The sequence below is a fragment of the Myzus persicae genome, unplaced genomic scaffold (genome assembly GCF_001856785.1).
Source record: "Myzus persicae strain clone G006 unplaced genomic scaffold, MPER_G0061.0, whole genome shotgun sequence".
Classification (NCBI taxonomy): Eukaryota; Metazoa; Arthropoda; class Insecta; order Hemiptera; family Aphididae; genus Myzus; species Myzus persicae.
In genome coordinates this window covers 1288-26369 of record NW_019103025.1, presented here as the reverse complement: position 1 = coordinate 26369, position 25082 = coordinate 1288, and the positions used below count along the sequence as shown (strand labels likewise).

Genomic DNA, 25082 nt, shown 5'->3' with positions numbered 1-25082 from the left:
CGGTGGTCTTCAAGAGACAATCCGCCAAAAAATAGATAATTTTTTTGAGACCACTAAATATATTTTTCTTATGTGCATGCTGCATGCATAGATTATCTTAAAAAATTAGTTATTTAATTTATGTGTTAACAAAAATCTCGGCTTTAGGCAATAGAAGTTAATAAAACGTTTTATGGAACAAATTTTATCTCCAACACTATAGAATAAATATACTATATATTATACACTTAGTAGAAGATTTATTTTCTCAATAAACAAATTGATTTTATTAGAATGAATAGGAAAAAGTTAACATGTTACATTCCTCAGTTTCTTTTACAACCTTATCCAAATAATTTAATGGTGAGATTGGTATGTTTCTATTTTTATTTTTAATTATAGAACGTTTATATAAATTATAGCATACCACTATTCTGCAGAACAATAGAATTCTTTGTTGAATTCGTTTACTGTAGATCATATTATAAACAACCCTATGAATGATTCCATAATATTGTTTATAATTATTTAATATTTTGTATAGGTACGTTAACTGTCGTAAAATTAAATTTTTAATTGAAATATATGTATTTAATATTTTAATGACAATGCATAAAATTATTATGGCGCCAAATTTTGAATTTGGGGGTTTTTAATCCAGGGTGAAATTATAACGCATCATGGCAGGGATCGCGTTGATATAAGACCGTTTTGGATAAAATACATCAATAACGATCGTGCAGGCTGGCCAAACTATGTGCAAGATGTTTTGAATGAATCGCATCACTGGAAACGGGCGTCCGGGGTCCGCGGGTATGCGGGACGATGCGTTATTCCGCCCTCCAGTATACGGGCAACTACTACTGATCACTATTTTCATTTTTGCTCGACGGACTGATTTGTGCAGACTCCCAATCCGCCTTTTTCAATTTTCTTTGTTCCATCGACATCGTGTCAAAGTTTCGCGGGTATTTAATTTTTGTAATTATTTCACTCGCGAAACGCTTGAAAACCGTAGGTATTCATCGCAATACACGATCTGACGAGTATACCGAGTATAGTAGGTACTCGGCCGCGAACAATGGCAACGCACGTGTCACTGAACATCCAAGACCGCCGCAGCCGTAATTTTTGTCTGCTACCTGCAATGTTGTGAGTATTGTTGGTTTTATAAATTTTGTTATCGATTTCGTCGTCGTTTGCTTTTCGAAAAACGCGTGTATAGTATCGATAATAATGGTGACAACCCGGATGCATGGTGGAGGGAGATTCAGAACTCACGATCGTCGACATGGCATCATTAATGTTGATTCGGGACTTTTTAGCGGGCTTTAATTTTTTTAATTATGTATATCATCAAGTATGACGTTAATTATGGTTAAACACCCCCGAATGTAACATGATGACATTTTGAATTTGGGGTTTTTAAGGGCGGTATTTCAGGATCACTGTTTCGTTTTGTTTTCTTCTATTAATCAGCGATTGGTGTATTTTATTACGGTTGTTTTAAGTGGGATTTTGATATGTCGCTGCTACCATAATTATTTGTAATATTTCAATCAGTAATCTAACCTAACCTAACATGGCATGAAAACGTGTGGGGTAAAAACTCAAAATGGCGACGGATTGACCGCGTGGCAATTTGGTAGATTTAGTCAAGGCTACCCAGATGTCTATTGTTTCGACACGTTTTTTCATACCCAGTCGACATTTTTGTCTATTACTATTGACTTTACACAATCAATACAGATGCCGAGTTTTAATTGTTAATTGTTTATAGGTAGTGTTGGCTTAATATTTTTTGTATGGGAAGAGCATCTTACAAATGTTGCATAATTGGATGCACCTATTCAGGTAGCACATTTATCATTTATATTACTAAATACTGAGATTAATATTATGTATAGTACAGTACAGTGCCAGCGCAAGGTTTTTTCGGGGCCCGGGGCAAGCAAAAAATGTGGGGCCCCAAAATCAAGTGCTCCGCTTGCCCTACGGCATTTTTTAAGGCGTTGTTTGTTCATTGTTGGAAGTTTCTCCCTCAGGGGTTGTTTTTATTCCATAATTCAGTGACATGCCAATGGCATGGCTAAGAACAAATCAAAACTTGCGACCATTATCAATTTATCATTAATATCAGACGTCAAACTTGTACATTTTTTACAGTCTTTAATTTTTTTAATTTGAATATTTGTTGTTATTCCAAAAGGTTAGGTTTCTACCCCTTCGTGGATAATCGTTTTCTTAATTCGACGTTTTATTCGTGTCCATTTTGATTTCAGTCAGAAAATTTCATTATATCGATAACATGATTGGGGCAGTCTTGTATTATAATTTCGCAGGGAGAATGGCTAAATAGTTATTTAGCCATGGCAGGGATAATGAGAACATGGAAGAAATGAAAACGCGTCTTGTGTAAGGGTTAACCAGTTACCAGACACCAGTTAAGCGCCATAAGCCAGCTGTTTATAACCCTAGTTTAGATTATTTGTCAAGGACCATCGTGTATCCGGACGGTTGGTCACACTCCTAGTCTCCCGTTGAGGCTTCTGCGCATCGCGAATTCCCTTTTCTTTCTTTTGAGTTTTATTGCTTTGCTGCGAACCTAACCGTTTCTTCTTACAGCGCAAGTGCGCAACAAATACTACAAGTCTTTAATCCGTTTTTGTCGTCCCCGGACCTCTGTCACTGTTTTGTATTTGTTTTATTTTTTTTATTCTCCTATCGTTTATAACGCTTGATTGAGTTTCGAAAACCGTGTATCCAAAAGTATCTAATGGATGACGGATCAATACGACGGATTAATACTTCGGATCACGTTTTCACATTTTACGTTTAATCCACAGGTTTTTATCCACTTCGATCCGATCATTTGACTGTTGTGGTTTCCGTTTAACTTGTTACAATATTTCGTGAGTATTTAATGTATTTATTCTTTCGTCACTTTTGACATTTACCATGTGCTGTATTTTCATTATTCGATAACTATTTCACACTCGAAAATGCCGATCTTTGTTAAATCGAATTTCTACTGACCGCAATATTTGACTGGTGCCAAACGTTTTATAATATACAATATACATACATTATTAAGAGGCCATTCGCGTTTACCAAACACGTGACGAACGAATACGACCCCATCGGCGTGTGTGTTTAATTAATTTTTTTGCGATTCATACTATTAATTATAAACGCGTGTTGAAGTAATATCAAACCTGAACAAAACACACGACGTGAGTACATCGACAACCCGAAGTGCATGGATTTGCATTTATTAATCGTTTTTGTGTATGGGCCGGGTTTAACCATGTGTTTCTTGTTCAGGTTGGAACGGTTCAAACGAGATGGATCTATGAATTTTCAGCTACGAGCAAAACGCCGTAATGTGCGAGCAATGTATTTCTATTGAATTTAGAAGAGATGAAGATGAAGCGTTGTGCATGCAGAGCTACTACCTGTGAGTATTTTTCAAATTAATTGATTCATGTATATTGCATATAAGTCTTGTCGATCGTTGAATTCAAACATCAATTCAGTTAATTATTTTACTTGCTTTCCGTTAATTTACTTTTTTTCATATTTTTTAATTTAATTCTGGCATGTGGTTTGGTTTAAGTTAGTCGAGTATTAGAGCTTTAAAGAATTTTTATGCAATCACTTAATCTACTTATTTAGGTACCCGTGGTTGTAAGATGATACGGATCTGTGTTCAATTTATTTTGTTTTTTTACCTACTGTTATTGAACACGATTTAATGTACTTTCAGTATTGTTACTGTTCAATCATCATATTTGCCTATATATTTTAAATATTCTTATGCAATATTAACATATTTAACATGATAGTAAATATATTATATTGGGTTGTGATACAGCTTTTGTTTAAAGATGTACACTAAGTCCTCATTTAATATTGTTTCTTTGTCATGTCATAGAAGTTTAAGTCTTTGTGTTTCTTTTAACACTTTAACAGGTTCAGTATAAAGTAATTTTAAAATACAAATGTTCATTAGATTGTTGTTATATTTATATATTTGTATGTATTTAGTTTAATTTCTACGACCTTTTCCAGTTAATACTATTGTCAGTTATGACCAAAAATATTTTAAAAATATTGCTCATTTATAATATAAAATAATATCAATTATAATATATATACATGTTCTTACAATTAGAAAAGATGTTTGGATTTATAGAAATATTAGAAAAATAAAATATTAAATTTATAATATTTCGGTCAGGGGGTTTGTGAGAAGTGGCCCATCCATCGATGGAACTTGTTAACATTTAAAACTATTTTATACATTTTAAATGAAGTACTCTTGTTGCAAAACAAATGTTGATAACTTACCAATGTCACTATAAATACCTAAGAGACACTCATGTACCTATTTTATGAAGCTTGAAGTTTGTTATTATATTGATAGATAGAACATAATATAGATATAGACATACAAACAGATGTGCAATAGATTAAAAACAAAAATTGTAATGAAAATAAAAATGTTTACTGTTTGAAGTTGAAATATCATTCAAACTATTTATGTTATTACTTATTAGTACTGAATATTAAATAAGTATCTAGCTAGGTACATTAACAACATTTAAATCATTCTTACTACAATTTTCGATTACTGTACAATAATATTATATAATAATTACTATTATAGTAAATTACCTTTAGTAATACTAAAAATACTGATAGAAAATGAAAACAAATACATTTATAATTGAATATTTATATTTCTTTTGTGGGTATTTTTTAAATATTATTCAATATATTTATTTATATACAACTCAGTATCAGAGTTGACTTCACATTTAGTGATATTATTTATGTATACCTATTAAATTAAAATACAGAATCCATTAAAAAGCTTAGCTAAGCTTATAAATTCAAATAAAACAAACATGCTAGGATAATATGATCACATAAGTTGTCTATTATATTAAGAAAATGTTAAATGATTGTCATATAAAAAAAAAACTATTGTGGTATAAATGTTTAATGCAATTATGCAAGCTAAGAAAATATATACCATGTTGTTGGTCGGTTATTAATTGTACAGTTTTGTATTATTGCTATTATAAAAGCCACGAGTAGTGTAATAATATTATGTTGGTTTCTAGTTCAGATATGAGAATTAACATTTTAAAAGAAGTACCTATCCAGAACTGAGCACGCGCGATAAACAAACATACGCGGTAGACATTCCTCTTCGTCAACCACCGCCGTGGTGTTGCTTTTCTTCTCCATTGGTGTTTTCACAATAATTATGGTCGGAAGGGGGGGGGGGGGAGCAGTCGGCAGTTGATGTGTGGCTCGCACCAAAGAGTCAAAACAAATCGTCGTGCCACTAGGTCTCAAGTTTCAATAGACAGCGGTGGTAGCTTTACAATAACATTTATTTATTTTCATTCCTATTTAAATGTCGAAATATTTTTCTATTCATGTAATATTATTATGGGTATATTATAATAACGAATACCGAGGACTCATCGTGACGCGCGCGTAGAAGGTAAAAAAAGTAAACGCACACTTGACACGTCATCTTTTCTCTGTGATAAGCCATATTATTTTTTCTTACTTAGGTTTACTTTTTCTGTTTTTTCATCATCTTCTTTTAGAAATACTTATACACCTATTCAATAATATTATTTTAATACCGTACAATACCCATATTATTGTAATTATTTTTTAGTCTCTGACCGTTTGGTTAGTGTATACAACAGTGAAATAGTAGATCGGTCGGTAACCCGTGACATTGCATCATAAATTCATAATAACTTTGGCCTCATCCCAATCGGAATGTACCAAATATATTACCAATTTTTTTTTATTGATCTAAGCAAAATATCAGCGACAACATCCATTAGTTGTAAATGTATATTCTTAATTATAATATTTTAAATCAAATCGAACAATTCAGATTTTTTTTAATAAGTTAAAATGTGGTAGGTGGTGTCTGCTTTTGGTCTGAGTGCAACGTCAAGGGTGTTGGGAAATGGGGATGTTGAGTTTGTCGAGTTCCTCTGTGTACTGGAGGCATTCTGTGAGGATATGGTTGACCGATAGTTCAGTACCGTAAGTAGTGCACATAGGTTTTCTTTCTTTTCCATAAGGTATCCATGCGTTAGTCGAGTGCGTCTGATGCGGAGTGTATGCGCGACTTTCTCTTCTTTTCGCGAAGGAGTTTGGCCAACTGAAGATGACGTTTTTAATTTTTCTTAATCTGGTGTTTTGTTCGATGCAGTGTGTTTGAAATTTGATTTTAATTAGTTCTTTAATTTGATTTTTTATATAATATTATTTTTATAATAATAATAAGTTATAAAGTGTTGGTTAACTTTTCCACGAATTCCTAAATTTGAGTCCACTTTGTAATTTTCATATTGCTTTCAAAATTATAATATTGTACTTGAGCTAATTTATAAAAAATTTATGCAGTTCAATATTTTTAGCCGTCGATGACATTATTAGTATTGATTAATTTTTACATCTATGAAAATCGCGAGACAATAAATTATGAAAATAGCCTTATTAGAATATAAAACGACTTTTTTTCTGGGTGTATATTTTATAGTGGGCATCAGAGAGAGTTCATTCATGAATTCATGAATGAGTGAATGTTGTATGAAGTAATATTAAAAATTGTATTGTAATATATTATTATATGATCAAATTTTAAGAGGGATTTATGACGTACCCATAATAAATGTCTATTCCTGGTTGCCTTGAGTTCAGTGATACTTACGAGTTACGAGTAGGTGGTACGTTAGTACCTGTTGTTAGTGTCCTATTCAAATTACTATATGGAACAAGGCGACGACGGCGATAACAGTTGACCGGATGACGTAAAACTGCTGTTGCTCAACGACTGCCGATCGATTTAAACGTACATTTGTGTACACTTATGTACATACTAGTATAAAAAAGTAAACGTACTTCAACGATTCCGGTCTAGTCTATTTTGTAATTATTAATTAATGATTCATAATACCTGTATTAAATTGTAATAGATATTATCAATTGCATTTTTAGGGTACACTAAAAATTAAAAATTTGTATGTACTAAATTCTAGTGGGCCCTTTTTTATAAAATATTTTTAAAATTAAAATTAATGGACAATGATTAATTATTATTAAATTCAAAAGATAAAACTGATAAAAACGACTTCTGACATTATTTTTAACCGCCTAGACACGAAAAAAATTAAACCAGCCAATATTGTTAATAATTATTTTTGTAAATTACACAATAATTAGGCATGGGATTTGAATTCCTTAAAAATACTAAAAAAAACTTCTAAGTAAAAATTCTAAATAATGCACAAAAAAATGCACTACATTTTACTAATATTATGAATAATAAATTTATCTTTGAAAACCATTATTAAACAGTTTATCTCATTTAATTTGTGATAATAAATTTATAATAATATTATGATCATTGTAACTTAACGAACAAGGGGGATGTAGGGGCATAGCCCCCTCTATTACGATTATAAAAACTTATATCCTACTCCAGAACAAATTCCTAATTACGCGCTACTGCTTCATATCAATAATGAATAAATTCTAGTGTTGACAATAATAAATCAAACGAAAATATGATCATAATAATGTATCAGCAAATGTATGGGCACTGTAAGAAATTAATATCATTCGTTAGTTCTTGGGCTTATGAAATAAGTACCAAAATAGTAAAATGTGAAGCAAACATATTATAGATAGATACCTCATGGACATTTTTATAAAGTCTTTACTTTTTTTTACTGCTTAATGTAATAATAAGAAAATTCATTTAATAAATAGAAATGCACTTATACTTACTCAAAACCCCAAATATTCTCATACAATTTAATTTTTACCTGGTATGTTTTTTTTAATAATAATGAATCAATTTTACTTTCAATAGAAATATTCCTTTTTTAAACTAAATCATATTTTCTTGAACGACAAATTAACATAGTATTTGCTTGGCTAAATGTTAATTCACAATTCGATAATAACTTTTTCCCCCCATAATAATTATGTCTACATTAGAATACTTAAGTTTCGATTATTATTTATTATTATAATATCAATGGAATCATCAGAAACTTACTAAGATTCCAATTAATTATTATACTAAGAAAACTTCATAATATTGGGTACGGATGTGAGTGTTTAGCCATATTATAGGTCTTTATAATATTTAATATTTATTATACAATGCGTTGTAACAACGTGTTGTGTTGAATACACAAATAAATGTAATAATTGAATTCTATCTTAGTAACCGCGTGATGATTAACTCAAAATTCTTCGAACAGTCGGGCGCAAGTGTGAGTTAAAAATAAAAAATGAGGTACTTTGTATAAGAGAAGCGTCGCGCGTGTGCAACACGCCGGGACGCGTTTCATTGACGGGAAAACGACAGTGGCGCCAAGGCTGTTCTGTGCCGCCGTTGCCGCCGCTGGTGGGCGGATAATACTATTTGGGCGCTGTTTCGTCGACCCACGCGACGTTTTTGCATTTTCGCTCGGTCTCTGCGCGTCTTAGCCGTCGCCGCCGTGCGTTCACCGGAAGTCGTCGACCGTGATAATTGTTATTACCTGCGGTGTACCAACATGTAGGATAATAGTGTTATAAGAACGTGTTTCGACGATGACGGTATTTAAGTATTACATTATAATATAATATAATCGTCATTACCGGAAGTTCGGTGGGGTTGAGTGATGATGAGGTGGAGTAGGTGGTTTCGCCGTCGTCTCCACTTTTCGGCGCGTGCTGTAAATGTTATACCTACGAAGCGCGAGCGCGATTAAAATATTATTACACAACGGCTGCAACACCTCTTGCGCGTTTCATTCATAATAATATAATAAATACTACGCGGTCCGGAAACGAACGCGGCCTACGACCGACAACGACGCGCTGCCGTGCCCACTGTGACCTACTCTCAATGTGCGAGCTCGCGTAGTCATGTGTATCACGGACATCTTTGAGTATTTAATATGTATGCATGTCTTACTTTACGGGTGATGCAAATATCGATCGACGGTGAAAATATGTTTTTTAAAGTTTTTGTTGTTTTCCGAGTCCATACAGTAAACTCTTGACCTGTTCTCCAGTTCGTCACTTGAATTAACAATTAACATTTGTACTTAAATCTAGTTTTATTTATTATTGGGCCTGATATTGGAAACAAAATAACGATTAGAATAAAGTTTAAATATGTCCATTGAAACTAGTCTGGATGTCAAGGCATGATTTGTTTCCAAAGCTTATACTTTAAAGACTATGTTGGATGTGTAATATAAGATGATATCCCATAAAGAAATAGTTTTATAAGAGGTTATTCAGTGATTGAATTGTATTGTATGAATACGGCACTATGACGTATTTCTAAACCCCATATAAGTAAATATTTTTTTTCAAAAAGTGAGCATTAAAATGTTGCGGGTATTAATCTTCAAACTTATTTTACGTTGCAATAATCTGTTTTATTTTATTCTTTTCCATAAATAATTGTTTGACGTCAAGGCCAAAAGTTATATCGGTTACATTATTATGCATTGTGTATATTATATAGTTGAAGAATATTGATTTAATAAAATAGTAAGAGAAAAATTCATACCCACAGACCATATAACTCTGCCCACGGTTATTATATATTATATACATATTTTTTTTTATTAACGGGCGTTTCTGAATGTAAATTTTACTATTTTTTTTTTTGTGAATAATTATTTATAAATCATACACAAACTGAGTCTTACATTGCATTTAGCCCATAGTTTTATAAATAAGTAACCTACGACCTTCATTCCTGTCTTATTTGCTTTCAATGTTTTCGATTTTGTCCATTCATTGATTGCAATGGTACAATATCGTATTATATCATGATGTCTAATGGGTTTACTTTTCAATGCATAGCGTAGTTTAAGTGCATTTATGACTGCCGTAGGGGATTATAATTTACTATTTAAATGTAAAGAAGTGTGTAATAGTATAATACTCATTGATTTTTTAACCCACTGTTCCGGAGAATTTGTGAGTGTTGTTCAGTTAAGAGGATGTCGTACCTGTATTTTCCGTAATACACACGTACGGGTGCAACACACCAAATTTTTAGTTCCCTAGTTTCAATAGTGTGCTGTTTTGATATTAGAGTGAATTGAATTATTGGCTATCATCAAACTTTTAGTTAAAACTTTTATGCTTGTTCTCTCGATCGGGATTTTCAGATATTTTAATTTTTAAGTGAGTTATGAGTAGGTATATAAATATTAATATTTGAAAGTGCTCATAATTGAGTGGTGCCCATTGAGTAGGTATATTATCTGGACATGAAACTGTTGGTACCGCGTTTGATCACCAGATAGCAGCTCATGTTTTACGTTTCCTATTTTTTTCTAAAACCCGATATTATAAATTATCTTCAAATTATCTACAATTTTACCATTCCAAAATAAAATACAAAAACGTTTATGAAATGCCTAAGGTTTTTTTACATTGAAGGTTCATAAAATAAATATGTTGGATAATAGCTTATGTACACACTAATCCTTTAATTTATACATATTTTGCTTTTGACTTATCTATGGTTTTTGGATGTCTAATATTAAATTTATTTAAATTCCACTATAGAGTAAACTAAAATTAAAAGTTGTGTATTTAATATTGTTATGACTTATCCATATTACTATTTAAAATTACACTAAATAAGTTTTTATATTTTAAATAAAATAAAAATAAATAGGCACTAAACTAAAAAAAAAAATATTTAAATAGATGTTGGCCAAGGAGATCTTATTTTTTAAGATACAATTTAATTATTTATATTAGGTACTTGCTAATCCGGGTTTACAGGAATCATTAATAACATTTGGTACTTACTTAATATTTTTTATTCATCAACTACCTCTATCATTAATAATCTGGAAATAAATAGTTCAAAAAAACAAAAATTCGGATGTTTAATCAGTTATAAATTCAGGTTATCCAATAACTTTTCCTAAATATATTTATAAAAGTATAATTGAAAAACATAATCAACAAAAACAGCTTTCATTGGAACGTAGTATAATATAGTGTATCATAGTGGTGAAGTTAACCATGTTTTTACCAAACACAAATGTTTCTATGAAATGATAATGTTTTTTTTTGTATTTGGATGGCGAGGGTAAAACAATAAGACGCGTAAACCCTTTAAATCCACAGCCCAGGTGTGATTAGTAACAAATCGAGTTTTTTACGCATCACCTCGAATAACGCACGACACAGTCACTTGCAAGCTGCAAATAGATATTCGATCACCAATAAATCGAGACAATAATATTTTGATAGAGTATAGCAGCAAAAAATGTTAGTTGCCGATGTATCCTACGCGGTTTGTTGTCCTCCTATTAAATTAATACCTACATGCATAATTATCAATAGATATACCTACATGGAAGAAAGAGTGTGTGAGAGAGAGAAGATACCGATAATGCTGTCGAAGTGTAACATCGGTTAGAACAGAGATAGACAAAGAGAAAGAAACAGAGACGAAGAATAGGCATAAGAAAAGGGAAACATAAATAATGGGTCCGGTTTTTTATTATTATTATTATTTTTTTTTGGGTGTCGCGGGGGCAGCGTGCATGTATTATTATTGTTGTTATTATTATTATAATAGACTACGCGCGGCAACGTATATTACGTTTATGAGAGGGAGGGGGCTTGTCGAGCGCGTGCCCTCTGCTGCATGCCCAGCGTTCGAACGGCCGGTAGAGATCGGTCCGCCGCCACTGAACGGCAGTCTTGTCTCCGGAGCCTCGTACGAGAGACTTGAACGACCGGCGCCTCGCTACTCCAGCCAGTCGGACGTCGTACGCCGTCAACGCGCGAGTTCTCATCGCCGTGAGTCTGTGGTGATGTGTATTAACTCTTACGATCGAACGATCGATTTTGCGCACGTTCAGCGATGAATTTTGACTGTCATCTGCAGTGAATAAGTGTTTTGTTTTCCGCATCAGATATAGTTTTTTTTTAAAATCGATTTTATTTATTATACACAATCCGTTGAAATGGCCGAGTTCGACGCGAACAATAACAGTGCTCTGCCGTTACCGGAAAAAGCGCAGGAAAAATACTCACTTCGACCCAGGGCGTCGCTGAAACGCGAAGAACCCGATGAGGATCACGAAGACAGTTGGAAACCATCAACTCGCGGTCGGTCTACCAAACGACGCCAAAAACCTAAGCCCCTTAGCAGGTAAGTCTTATTAAATTATTATGTCAACTAAATATTTTTCCACTGAAATTTTTTTTTACACTTTTGTGTGCGTGTTCGTGCTCGCGCGTGTTTTTTTGGCTAAGACAACAGATGTTTTTGTAACTGATAGTTACGACTTATTTTTGCTTTAAAAAACATAACTAATTTTAGCGACAATAATATATAGGTACATATTTTATAGATAATTTCTGAGTGTCCGCCAGAGAAGTTTATTGGTAAAAGAATTCTTATGATGATTACCCGCAAAAAACATTTTGGTGTAGTCTTTATTAAAAGTATCTAAAAACGTACTTATTTATTAATTTTGATAAGATAAGAATTTTTTGACGTGACTAAAATTTAAAAATAACTACCTATGGTTGCTAAACTTTTTTTCACAAAATCCGTTGAAATAATAAATAATGAGAATGATTATGTTTTGCATTTTTTAGCAGTATCCTAGAAGTATTAATATATTTTCAACGAGTCATAAAAATAAATATTTGCATTGAACTATGTTAGCATACTTAATAGTATTTTTCTACGATTTCTACATAGACTATATCCTGTTATAAATGATTTTTTATTGGGAAATTAAATTAATTATTCAAATAAATTTGTCAAGTTACCAAATCCAATTAAGTTTTTGCTAATATTTTATAATAAAAAAATATATATTTTTTGTGATAAAATTTTTATTTCTAACTTCTTTCTTAAAAAAAAAATTATTGGTAAGTAAATAATTATATATTGTTTAAAAATTTCCTTACATAACTTTTTTTAGTATGACCTATATCAAAAAAACTAATCGTCAAATACATTAAGACACACCGCGCCCGAGGGCGGTGAATTATTACGATCGAATGTATATTTACAACTGTAGGAGTACCCAAGGTACTAGTCCCCGTAATAATGCTTAAATTAGGATTCTCGTAAGATAGGTATCGTTTGCAAATCGATTTAACGTCGTTATTGTATAGTTACAGTGTTCTTTGTTTAAACTAAAGCCGTCGTAATAATCATTAGACGTTTCCTTCCGTTCTTATTATACCTATTTTTCGATGACAAAAATAATACTTATTAATTTTATTCAACACACTTGATTTTAAACAATTAATTAATTCGACTCTTATATTAATTGAATGTATTTATTTATTGAGATTAGGTAATGTGATCTTATAATTTTGGGTTTGCTAGGGTTACGCCCTTGGCGTGTTATTTATGGATATTGGTTTGAATGAATTCGGGGTGGGCGCATATTAATGCAGCAGCGATATGTGTTTAATTTGTTTTTTCTTTACAATCGAATGTTCGAAAGAAATTCCTAGTCGTATATAAAACCAAAAACACACAAAACACCACTTCGACGCCCTGTCGAAAATAAATATTCGAACATGCTTTGTCACTCGTGTGCTATTATTTAAAATAATATGTTGACTTTCGATTTCTGTAAAAAATTCTAAACCACTGATGGTAGGTACTACATTAACACGCTCGTTTTATTTTACTAGTCATCGTGAATAACATTAGAAAATAAGAACATGTATATTTATGACGATGGTAATTATTAAGATAATCTGACTCATATAAATTATGTTAATATTTCTCTTTGAAAATGTGTAGTATGAATAAAAATAATTTTTACTGACTGTTCAGATTTTTAAAAATTGTAAAACCGCTGAATATAGTAAAAACGTGATTTATAATGTTTAACAAGTGTTGAAAATTAAAAAAAAAATATTGCATACACATACCAAAAATAATTTTCTCCGTCTACAATTACTAATCCATAACCAATAATAAGTTAATTGCACTAAAAAAAAAAATAAAACTGCTTAAAATTATAATAAACTACTGTAAAATAAAACAGTATTATTATAGCACCTATACCTATAGAATTATTTATTGGTTATACATATTTTCTTATAAAATTTATTTACCAATTACCATTGGTAATATATATGGCGTATATATTTTTACAAACTATACAAACTATAGGTACGTTATAGAACTTAGTATACAAACTGAATTGTACAAGATGCGCATTAAAAAAAAACATACATATATGTATATGTTTATAAAAAAACAATTTAAAAGACCCGTGGACTTCAGAAAATATTTTTTCTTACTTTTCTCAAGGGGTTGTAAAGTAATAATGTTAATGTGTTTATGAAATTTTTTTTGGTGAACTTAAGAAGTTAAGCCTTTTTAAATTTAACTTAATTTAATCAATTAAGTTAAGAATACTGTGCCATTAAAATATATATATATTTGAGGATATAGATATCTAATATAAAATATCTTGTTTTATATAAAGAACAAAACTAGATTTCATTATCATAAATATTATACATGGTTATTTTTAGTGAAATAAATAAGAGATACATAGTGATGTCCTCTACCCTTTGACCATTATAGGAACCTCTAATCACGCTACACGCATATAATAGGGGCCCAAGTCCACCGTGTGGTGTTACACGTCGTGTCGACACAGCAATAATTCGTGAACTGTTATGCAGGTATCGGAGGAAGACGGCGAACGCACGCGAGCGGAGTCGCATGCGGGAGATCAACGAGGCGTTCGAAGCACTTCGCCGTGCCGTGCCGCACCTGGCGGTGGACGCGCACAACGAGAAGCTGACCAAGATCACCACGCTCCGGCTGGCCATGAAGTACATTTCAGCGCTCAGCGGACTCTTGACCGCGGCGCCGGGCTCTCAGTCTTCGTCATCCCCGACCACCGCCGCCGAGGCCGCAGCTATAGCCGCGGCCACGGCGACCATCTGCGGCGGCGGCGGCGGTGGCATTGGTGGTGGCGGAGGACTCGTCGGGACAGCAGCGATGTCGTCGTCTTCGGCGCCGCTTCCGACTACCACCGACCACTTGGCCGCGCTTGGCTGCTGTTTGTCGCCTTCGACGTCCGACGACGTGGACTCGCTACTCAGCGAGTACGCATCTGACTTACTCTGTGGCGGCGGCGGCGGTAGCGAGTGCTCGTCCGCTGCGTCCACTGTCGGGTTCCTCGCCGATCACCACCATCACCATCACTCGGCCGCGTTCCTGCGTGACTTGCCGGGTGCGGCCGCGAGCTATTCGCTGTCTCCGTCGTCGTGTTCCACGTCGGCCACCGACGTCATCGGTTTTCCGTCGCCGCTTCTGTCCGCCGACTTTCCGGTGGACGTGGCCGCGGCCTTCATGCCGTTCGCCGATCACCCACTGCCACCAATCGACTTCAATGGCGACCCGTACATGTTCGAAGACAACTTCGCGTGCACCGAGTTTAGCTAAACCTCCTCGCACTGTGACACGGTCGGGTGTCGTCAAGGTGCCATATATTTACGACATACTTAATATTATACGTATTCAGTGTAAATTTTTTAAAAAATTTTTATCGTACGTCTTGCACAATTTTGCGAGAAAAAATGTTGAATATTTTGCATCCAAAAAATGTGATATATTTGATATTTTGACGTACCCTGCTTACGAGTAGCTGTTTGTAGAGTGTATGCGTCGCTTACTCCCGTCAGTCGTCACGCGTGCCGATGTACGTCGACCGTCAATTTAATACGTGTACAAATGTTTTCCCTTAGATTTTCTCTCAAATATTTTCAACTGTGATATACTGTTCCCTCGTACTACGTGGTTGCGACCGTCGATTTCGACAATTCTACCCCTCCCCATAACCCGCCTATACTCTTGCCAGTAAATCGGTTACACGCGCTGTAATGACATCGTGTGTGCGTGTGCGCTCCCAAGTAAATTATTCTATTTGTTTTAAATGAAACGTGTACGTCTATCCCATTCGTTGAATAATAATAAAAAAACAATCTAACGTTTTTAAATCCGACTGGTGAAACTGGTTATTATTTATTCTATATAGATATATAGTGTTTAATATACCTATTTTTCCTTTCGGATCCTTCCCTGGCTTCCCTTGGCTCTCTTGTACATAATATTTTACACTTTATACACGTCCCGGAACCATATAACAATCTACGCATATCGTCGTATAATCGCGATTTAAAAAAAACTAAATACTACTTTTCGATTTGTCATTGTTTTCACGTGCGATGAAAAAAAATAAGATAAACGGGTTTATACGATTAGGGTTTTCGATCGATTTCGCGATCGTTCTGATTATAGATCGTTTTTATAAACATTAAACGGAAAGCACTGCGATACCCGCGATATCTTCTCGTAATTTTTACAGTTGATGATTTACATTGACGGCCAATCCGTCCCGAACGAATAAGCAAATCAACTCATCCGACCTCCCGTCGAGACCTAACAAAATAACCGACGTACACGTAGACGTGTTTAAATATTGGCTTAGGATAATATATTTTATTACAATATGTTCTCGGCACACATACACACACGCAGACTACAAGATCTGAAATATTTTTATTTTTTTACCATTTGTTATGTGAAGCTTCACGATGACGTGCACACGCATGTATGGTGTGCACTCGACTTCGATTAGTCCCATTTTGTCTGAAACTTATTGAATTGTACCGCATTGCACACTGATTGATTTCTCCACGTATGTTCTACCCGGGTTTTTTTTATAATGTCTTTTTGTTACCTTTAGCGTTATGACGTCGTTTAGTGTTATAATTTTATTATACTATTTATATGTTGTAGATAATGTTCACGCATATAAATATATAATGATATATTTGTACGTTAAGTTTTGTAAATTAAAATTATATATTATATTTGTACATACAATTGATTTATTATTATCATATTATTATTTTTCAATAAATTATTCGTATTTTTAATATATGATGTGTATCGATTTGTGTTCTACGTTGCCTATTCTAATGAAATTGCTCTCATTGACAAGGAAAATGTTGTCCTCGCTAATCATTATATATTATAATGAAATAATGTGTTTTGAAGAAAACTGAAAATGTCTCACTTGGTTACGTCGTCGTACAATATGACGATATTATGTAAAACCGGCGTCTGCGACGACAGGTGGGGTAATTAATCGCCACGCGGTATATATACATACCTACCATGAACACGAAGCCACGAAACCAACGGGTTCTGGGTATATGTCCCCTTCCCTAATCTTCACTAAGCGTGACCGATTAATTATAATACCACTCGTGCCAAGCCGTGTAATAGGTATATTCGACGGAAAATTATTATCACACCTTTCGCGCGACGGTTGAATCATTATAACGAATAACAATGATCGTAATCGTGTGATATATCTCGTCCAACCACCACCCATCTCGCAATCCAGGTTTTTGCGCGAAACAGGTGGCCTTTCGCGATTCGCAAAACTGGTCGTATACGCTGGGGGAAAATGAACGCTTCCCCCACCCAGTACTTGTAGATCATAAATTCATAAGCATATTAACTTCTAAGGCTCTTCGTAGTTTATTACAGTCATTATTATTATTTAATTATAATGATCAGATCATCGTCTAGATATCACGTCTTGTCTTGGTATAATGATATACTTTGAGTAAAAATTGTATGTTGAGTCGACTTTGTGAAGTAGATTTGGGCCGCTAGATAACTTGGGACAGTGGGCTGTAACTTTTACGGTCTGCGTGAATACACGATTAATGAAAGGATTTTTGTCTCGTTGGTTTAATACTTTATTCAAACGAGTTTGGTGATGCACAATAGTGTCAACATTGTATTTTATTTTTATAATGTACTACTAGGTACCCATTATTAGGTGAAAAATATAAATTAAAAACTACCTGAATACTCCTTTTAAATTAATTTATCTGTGTTTCTGGATCCAGAGTTTGTTTTTGGAAGGGGCAAGGCATGTACGACAATAAATTGCAAAATATGTCGTTATAGATTTTCTCCGATTTTTAATGTAATAACTATTTTTATATTCATTTTGACGAAATTCTTTAATATTTTTGTATATTGGGGTGATAAACTAATTACCAATTCGCTTTTTGCTTTGTTATTCCATAATATGTAATATCAATTAATTTTTTATAACAACACGCGTTATGATAGTTTTTTAATTAGTTAAAATAAAAATAATTCTGTTCGTGTAGTAGTATCGATACCAAGCAGTCAGAATCGAAATAATTCCACCAGCTTATAGTTATAGTAGAGTATCGTGGTTCAGTTTTATTTTTAGATATTGATTTTACAGTTGCGTAATATTAATGACAATTATGGAAGTCGTTGCCGCCGGTCGCTAGTTCCTCTCCAGGTGCGCGAAACTCCGGAAAAAGGGGCGGCGGCGACGGCGGGGGAGAAAGCGTCTGGCGCCGTCGCGCGTATGTGGGTCGGGCCAATAGGCGAGCGCGATGGGCGTCGTTTTACTCGTGGCCACAAGCGACAATCACTACGGCCGGCCTTGGGGCCGTATAGTATTGAAAAAATAACAGTCTCAGCCGAAAGAAAGATGATCGGAGGAAAAATTTTGCACTTAGATGTGCGTTTCGTACTTGATCAAAATGTATATACATACCAATCATATATTACTACGTAAAGAATAAGTTTGATTGTTGAATGTAAGTTTAAGTGGATCGAGCTTTGATCTCTGTGTGTAGTAGCAATAAGACTAATTTCTTGTTAATGTTAATAAAATACCTTCACACATAGCTTGCTCATGCTCACATAGGTGTAGTAAACAACTATTCAATTATTCAACCGTTCAATTTTCTTACCGGACGTTAAATTTTGCGGAGCCTTGCAATATAGTATTATCGATTTACTTTTAACTTACTCCGCTCACTAGATTTTTGTTCATTTGAGGTAGTTGTTTCATATAATTTTTAATCGATGAAAAAATTGTTCGTGACCATTTCTTCATGACAGTTTGTGAGTACTAAATTCTGGCTGGGTGAATACAATTTATCTAGGTGACCCGATAATTTTTTTCCAATAGACAAATAAATTTACAACTAGTAAACTGCGCTGTTGCGTTCGAATGCAGTTTTGAAAAAATAGTGCACTGATTAAAATAATATGTTGTCTACAGTTTACGTATATAACATATAGTCTCTACATTTGTGTTCAAACTATCTTGTGTTGTTGGATTTAATATGTGTGTGAATTTAGTCATTATTAATCTTATAAAGTTAAGAACATAATCTGTTTTTACCGTAGACATTTTTACGATACTTTAATCTTGGTAAGTATATTCAAATCTTCGGTATGTGTGCAATTTTTAATTGTAATGTTTTACATTCTCATGATTAGCATACACATTTTCACAGATGTCACTCAAATGCAATAAATTTTATTTAAAAAAAAATATATATTTATAATATGGTAATATTCAATATATAGTAGTATATTATAATGAGTAGGTACTGCACACGCTGTTCAAATTCGTAGATGTGTACTACTCGTTAGAATTTTCGTATTGCGCACTTAGAATAGGGACTGGCTGGTTCCGATGCAAATATGTGATAATATGTAAACAGTTATCTGGCTGGTGATAACTCAAGTCAAGATACAGCTATTAACATTTAGATTTGGTACAGGCGAGATATTAATTATAAGACATGACCGAGTAATTGATGTGTCGGTTTTCGTCTTAATTTTATTCTCTGGAACGTATGATTACTACAGAGGTAAATTAGTACCTGTAACGACTAACGAACAATAATTAGATCCTATTGCTATCGATAAAATTGCATATGGTTCGAACCGACGAGCTTTAAATATAGGCACCGACAACAATTATTACTAATTATTTCGTTTCATCGTTCCATTATAGGCCGCCTATGTTATTATATTTTGTTGATGAAATCAGCAAGTCTATGCCGAGAATAAATTTATGAATTGCTAACCTACATGATAATTTATGAATAAATTATATAATTTGTATTTGCCTAAGACTTGTGTTAAATGTTTTTTTTTTATAAAAAATTAATCTGAATCTGTTTACGAAGTTTGATTGTTTCTTTTATTAATTTAACATTGTTTTCAACATTCATAGTGAATAATTTTCTAGAAATACAGTCTTAATTTTTAAAAAATAAAACTGTTTTGAGTATACTTTTACAGCTACAATTACACGCCCCCTCCCATCGATGACGTTTGCGTTTATCGGCCGCCGCTACCGGCTTGTTCGTTATACAATGAGTCGCGAGCGAGCATGGCGATATCGGATCTCGTTTTATTATTATTATTATTATTACCGAGAAGATGATATTTTCAAGAGTCTAGAAGAGGAGTGGAAAAAAAAGATTCCTTCGACTTTATAATTGGGCAATAAATAGTTACACATATTTATATTATATACGTATGTATCGTGCGCGGTCCGGACGCAATAAAGTAAATTCATTAGCAGCTAATGACAAAGTAGTTTGCCGCCGCCTGTGTGTGCGCTCAACTACTACTGTTGGATATAAATCATTGCGCCGTTGTTCGGGTTAACATCGATATTTATTTCGTTTCGTTTTAACTTTTAATTCTTTATCGGCGTATCGAGTATCGAGTAGTCGGCGGGGGCACACACGCAATCGGCCGTCCGTACACATAAGAATACTATAATATAATATTTTATTACATCATATTTGTACTCGTATGGTCCGGCCCCCCCCACGTCCACGGTACCCCGCCACCCATCACCCCCTTTACTTCGGCCGTGACGAGGTCTCTTATTAACGTATGAGTTTTTTCTCGCACACTCGCGGCACACTCGTGTACACACACGGGTAATTATTACTTACGCATAGACTGCGGGCAATAATTTTCTAACACCTTTTCGTGCCACTGCGGTACAGTGCTAGTGGTGGTAATAGGACAACTTTTTTCCCGTCCTTTACGCTGCTCGTGTATACGCGCGGCGCGGCGCGCACACACACAACACATATAAGTACCTACTGGCAGCCTCCCGTTTACGATAAATCGAATATTATTTATTAGGCGTAGCGCGGTAGGGTCTCCAGAGGAATGGAAAAAAAATTCCGACCGGATTCGCGGCTGCCGTGGCGAGACGACATCGTATTATTATATTATCATGTAAACGTAATTAATGCGTTCTATAGATCCCGCCGCACCGCCGCCATGCGAAATCACACGACCGATATATCCTGTAGTATAAAAACGACTTCGTTTCACTCCATACACCGTAGGTATATTATATTATAATACTATACTTACGATTAGTCACTAGCTAATAATATATTCGGCTCCCCGCGGCACACTACTCAGTTTTTATGGTAGTATAAACTGATTTATTTTTTCTACTTTGGTAGGAACGTCTTCTGTTTAACGATATGGCGGCGAAAGAGCTGTCTGTCCGTCTGGTAGCCGAAAAGCACTTCAGGGGAGAGATTCTTCGATTTCCCTGGTGTGGACATCGGTCGAAGTCGGCATTTATGACGAAAACGCGAGCTTCGTGGACCTTCCGGATCGTGACGGAACCTGATCTTCCGATTATTGTCATCGACGCGTTTCGTGTAAATTTTCGTGTATCCATTTCTATTAAGTATTAGTTTTGACTTTCGGTGTAATATCAGAGTTTCAAAGATTTTGATTTTGATCGCGGATACATGTAGTGGATACTAATGGACACTGGGTAAAAAAAATACAAAAGTAAAATGAACTATGGTTCTAATGCGATTCATTATTATCCATTATATTGAACATTGGCCCTTTTCATTTTTTGTTCCCACTTTCGTGTATGTGTAATAGTAATTACTGATTGTAGAACAGGCAAAACTTAGATGTCATAAATACTACAACGGGACTGTATAATATGATGTTGTACGAAAATAACGAGATCTTAAAGCAAATAAATTCGGTTCCTAAACTGGTCGGCGTTAACTTATTTATTTCCTTAGCTATTGTTAACGTCTGCACTACCTTTAACCTATGAATATCGTGCTATATATACATATTTATATAACCAGAATGTCCAATTTATGCATGCATAATAGAATGCCCAGATACTGGTTATTGCGTAATAATCTCATCGAAAACAATTTTTTAAAGTGATATAATTTATATTTTTTATCCGCAAAACGGAGTATATTACACGGTGTTTTAAATTCCAAGTCGCCTTAATTTATTACACGTCTATAGCGTTCAGCGAATTTTTCCCCTTACCTCTACGCTACGCTTTGAAACGCGACTAGAAACATCTCGAATTGTTTTTACTCCAGTCCCGTTGTTTATCGTGTACCGAAACCCGTCACATTATCGTCGTCGTGTACTCGCATATACATTTTATTCAACCATAACTTATTATTTTTTTTTCGAACTCCGTTCGATTCGTGTAAGTATCCGATCAACAACAATCGATTACACGATGCACACGACCCCCTGTATATAATATTGAACAACTATTATACCTATATATACGTAGTTTTCCATACTAACTGAATTGTCGCCGAAATATGATAAAAAATAATAAAAAATACACACATCGGTTAATGTGCGGAGAGTCTTATAATATGTAATATAGATAAAGTATGACATTTGAATAACAAAAATCCCTCCGCCATCAATCGTGAGCATCCCGGTCGAGTGATTGAGTATAATCATACACTAAGTAATTACTAATTATATATATAATGGCAGTGTGACCTGTAAATGAAAATTTGCAAGAAACGTAATATATTCATGTTTGAAAATAATTTTAAACTCGCTACCGAACACAATGTACCTATGTTCGGTTCGTGATGGATCGTTATCGTTGTTAAATTGTTAACTTCTCTGTCATGGTATTATCTTTGTGCATATAATATTAATCTGGTGAAGAATCTGTAAGCTACGTTTTAAACAGTTTTGCCTATAATATAATGTTGATGTAGATATTCCGTTATTTTTACGTTCCAAACACCTTTTAAAATTATTATAGTGAGCCTTTTCGTTAGCTTCGTCCTATTAACAGTCGCTTATTTATAGTCTTAACGTAACGGGAAAAGTTGGGAATTTTGAAATTTTAATTTAATCATGACAATAACTAAATTTGGTTTCGAAAAGTCCTTACCTGCCTAATACCTTATAGTTATACCACATCTTACTGTCTTAGTATGGTCTGAGTCTATTATCTTAAATTTGTTCTATTGAAGGGGTGTAGATTTTACCGTTCCTTCACTTGAGTTGTATATACCTCTCTATACTAACCTATTTTTTAGTTTTAAGTAGTGAATAAATTTAAAATAAAATAAACTAAAAAATAGATGATAGGTATATTTGAATATTACAAATGTATTGTTATTTAACGTTGTGTCATAACTACTTCTAATGTAGTTTTTTTTAAGTTTTGTAATATTATACATTTATACTAGGGTGCATTAAATCGTATTTTTAAAATTAATTTTGTTGTTGTTTTTTAGGACATTTAAATCCGCGCCCTACCGTATCCATTGCTGTCATACGATGAACTGTAAGTAATAATCAGATATTATATCGTTAAGTGAACATATACCTAGGGCTTTCATAATTATAAGAATTTTTCTAAACCATCCTATTGACCAGCAGGGCTTTTTAGGTTATTAACATTATGTAATGACATTATGACCATAAAACTACTAATGAAGTACTGTTAGCTATCGGTATTTTTTTTAACAATTAAAAGGTTATATACTCGTAAAAAATAGTATTCTGGTCGTTGGGGCCAGCGTGTAAAAAAAAAAACAATAACATAATATGTAGTTGCTTCTCCCACGCCAGTGGTCCGTTGATCGGTCTTCGTAGGGGCAGTGGCGTACTTAACTCGTAGACATTATTCAGAACGTTAACGTTATGTATGATTTTACGTCGGCATCGTGTATTGCGCTTGTTCATCATCGCATCGGTGCGTAGTGGAGGCCAGAGGATTGAATTCTCGCTCCACTGTCGCCACCACCAGTCGGTGGTAGTGTGTTTCAACTTACACGATGTGGGCGTGCTCTGTGCGTGCCGTGTATTGATACGATATTATGATATGTTTAATTATATGTATTATGTATCGTATGCAGCTGCAATGATGGAAATATGAAATGTAACATTTAATAGGTAACGAAATTGATTGATCGTTGTCGTCGTCGACGAAGCCAAAAGGTGGCTGATATAATAAAATAATATAATAACAGTATAAACTTCTATAAACTTCCATTAACTAATTGATAGCGTAAATATTATACTACTGCCGTGGTGTATGTGATTTGCCCATTTCTTTTCCACTACCCGTCTATCTACCTAACTACCTGTATACTCTCTCTGCTCCGTGGTAAACCCGGAATATTGTTATTATAATTTCTACTAATAGTGACACTCCATCAGATAACACTGTTGACGTGTGTCATAGTAATGAAACCATCGCAGCACAGCTAGTTATCCTAGTCGCAGTGTTTGTTACCTGGACGATTTAAATTGATCAAGAATCCAGTTATTATGATATCACGCCTTAGATGGATCATTTTAAACTATATATAATTCTCAGGTAATTCTCTGACCCTCTTATACATAAAAACTGATTAATAGTTAAGTAATAATTCAATGAAAAATAATACATACATATATACATATATATATATACTCGTATCTATTATTAAAAAAAGCAATAATTTTAAATTGCGTAATATTGTACTAAATTGAAGTGAACCCTTAACCATAGGCGTAACTAGGGGGAGACTGGGGGGGGAGGCTTAGCCCGTCCAATATTAATTTTAGCCCCCCCTGTCAAAATTAGCGATGGGAATAATCGACAGAAAATAATCGAATGATAACAGTAATTACTATTTATTAGTAGTTAGTAGTCTCTTATATAATAAAACGAAAATTACTAATAAAATACTAGTAATTCGAGTATTATTTTATTCTACTCATCAGTTAACTAAAAATATCTGATCTTACACTTGAATTCTCAGAACGATAGAACACACAAAATGTTATTGTAATTTATAAAAAAAAACTTAAT

The 25082-nt window shown here is 33.9% G+C and overlaps 1 protein-coding gene and 1 long non-coding RNA gene across 2 annotated transcripts; both read left to right on the top strand.

Annotated features, from left to right (window-relative positions):
* Positions 1 to 2197: 2197 nt before the first annotated feature.
* LOC111033595 lies at positions 2198 to 24850 on the top strand. Its single transcript, XR_002604436.1, has 3 exons — positions 2198 to 3212; positions 3304 to 3436; positions 23518 to 24850. It is a non-coding gene; the product is annotated as an uncharacterized LOC111033595 (long non-coding RNA).
* Positions 11738 to 16387, top strand: LOC111033594 (neurogenin-3-like). The gene is made up of 2 exons (XM_022314398.1): positions 11738 to 12223; positions 14743 to 16387. Exons 1-2 carry the CDS (start codon positions 12036 to 12038, stop codon positions 15509 to 15511), a joined length of 957 nt encoding a protein of 318 aa, XP_022170090.1. The 5' UTR covers positions 11738 to 12035; the 3' UTR covers positions 15512 to 16387.
* Positions 24851 to 25082: the final 232 nt, after the last annotated feature.

Bases quoted from the DNA above. Each gene is read 5' to 3' on its own strand.
- LOC111033594 (XM_022314398.1), top strand. From the start codon at position 12,036: ATGGCCGAGTTCGACGCGAACAATAACAGTGCTCTGCCGTTACCGGAA. The intron at 12,224-14,742 runs GTAAGTCTTATT...ACTGTTATGCAG, and splicing joins AAACCTAAGCCCCTTAGCAG to GTATCGGAGGAAGACGGCGA.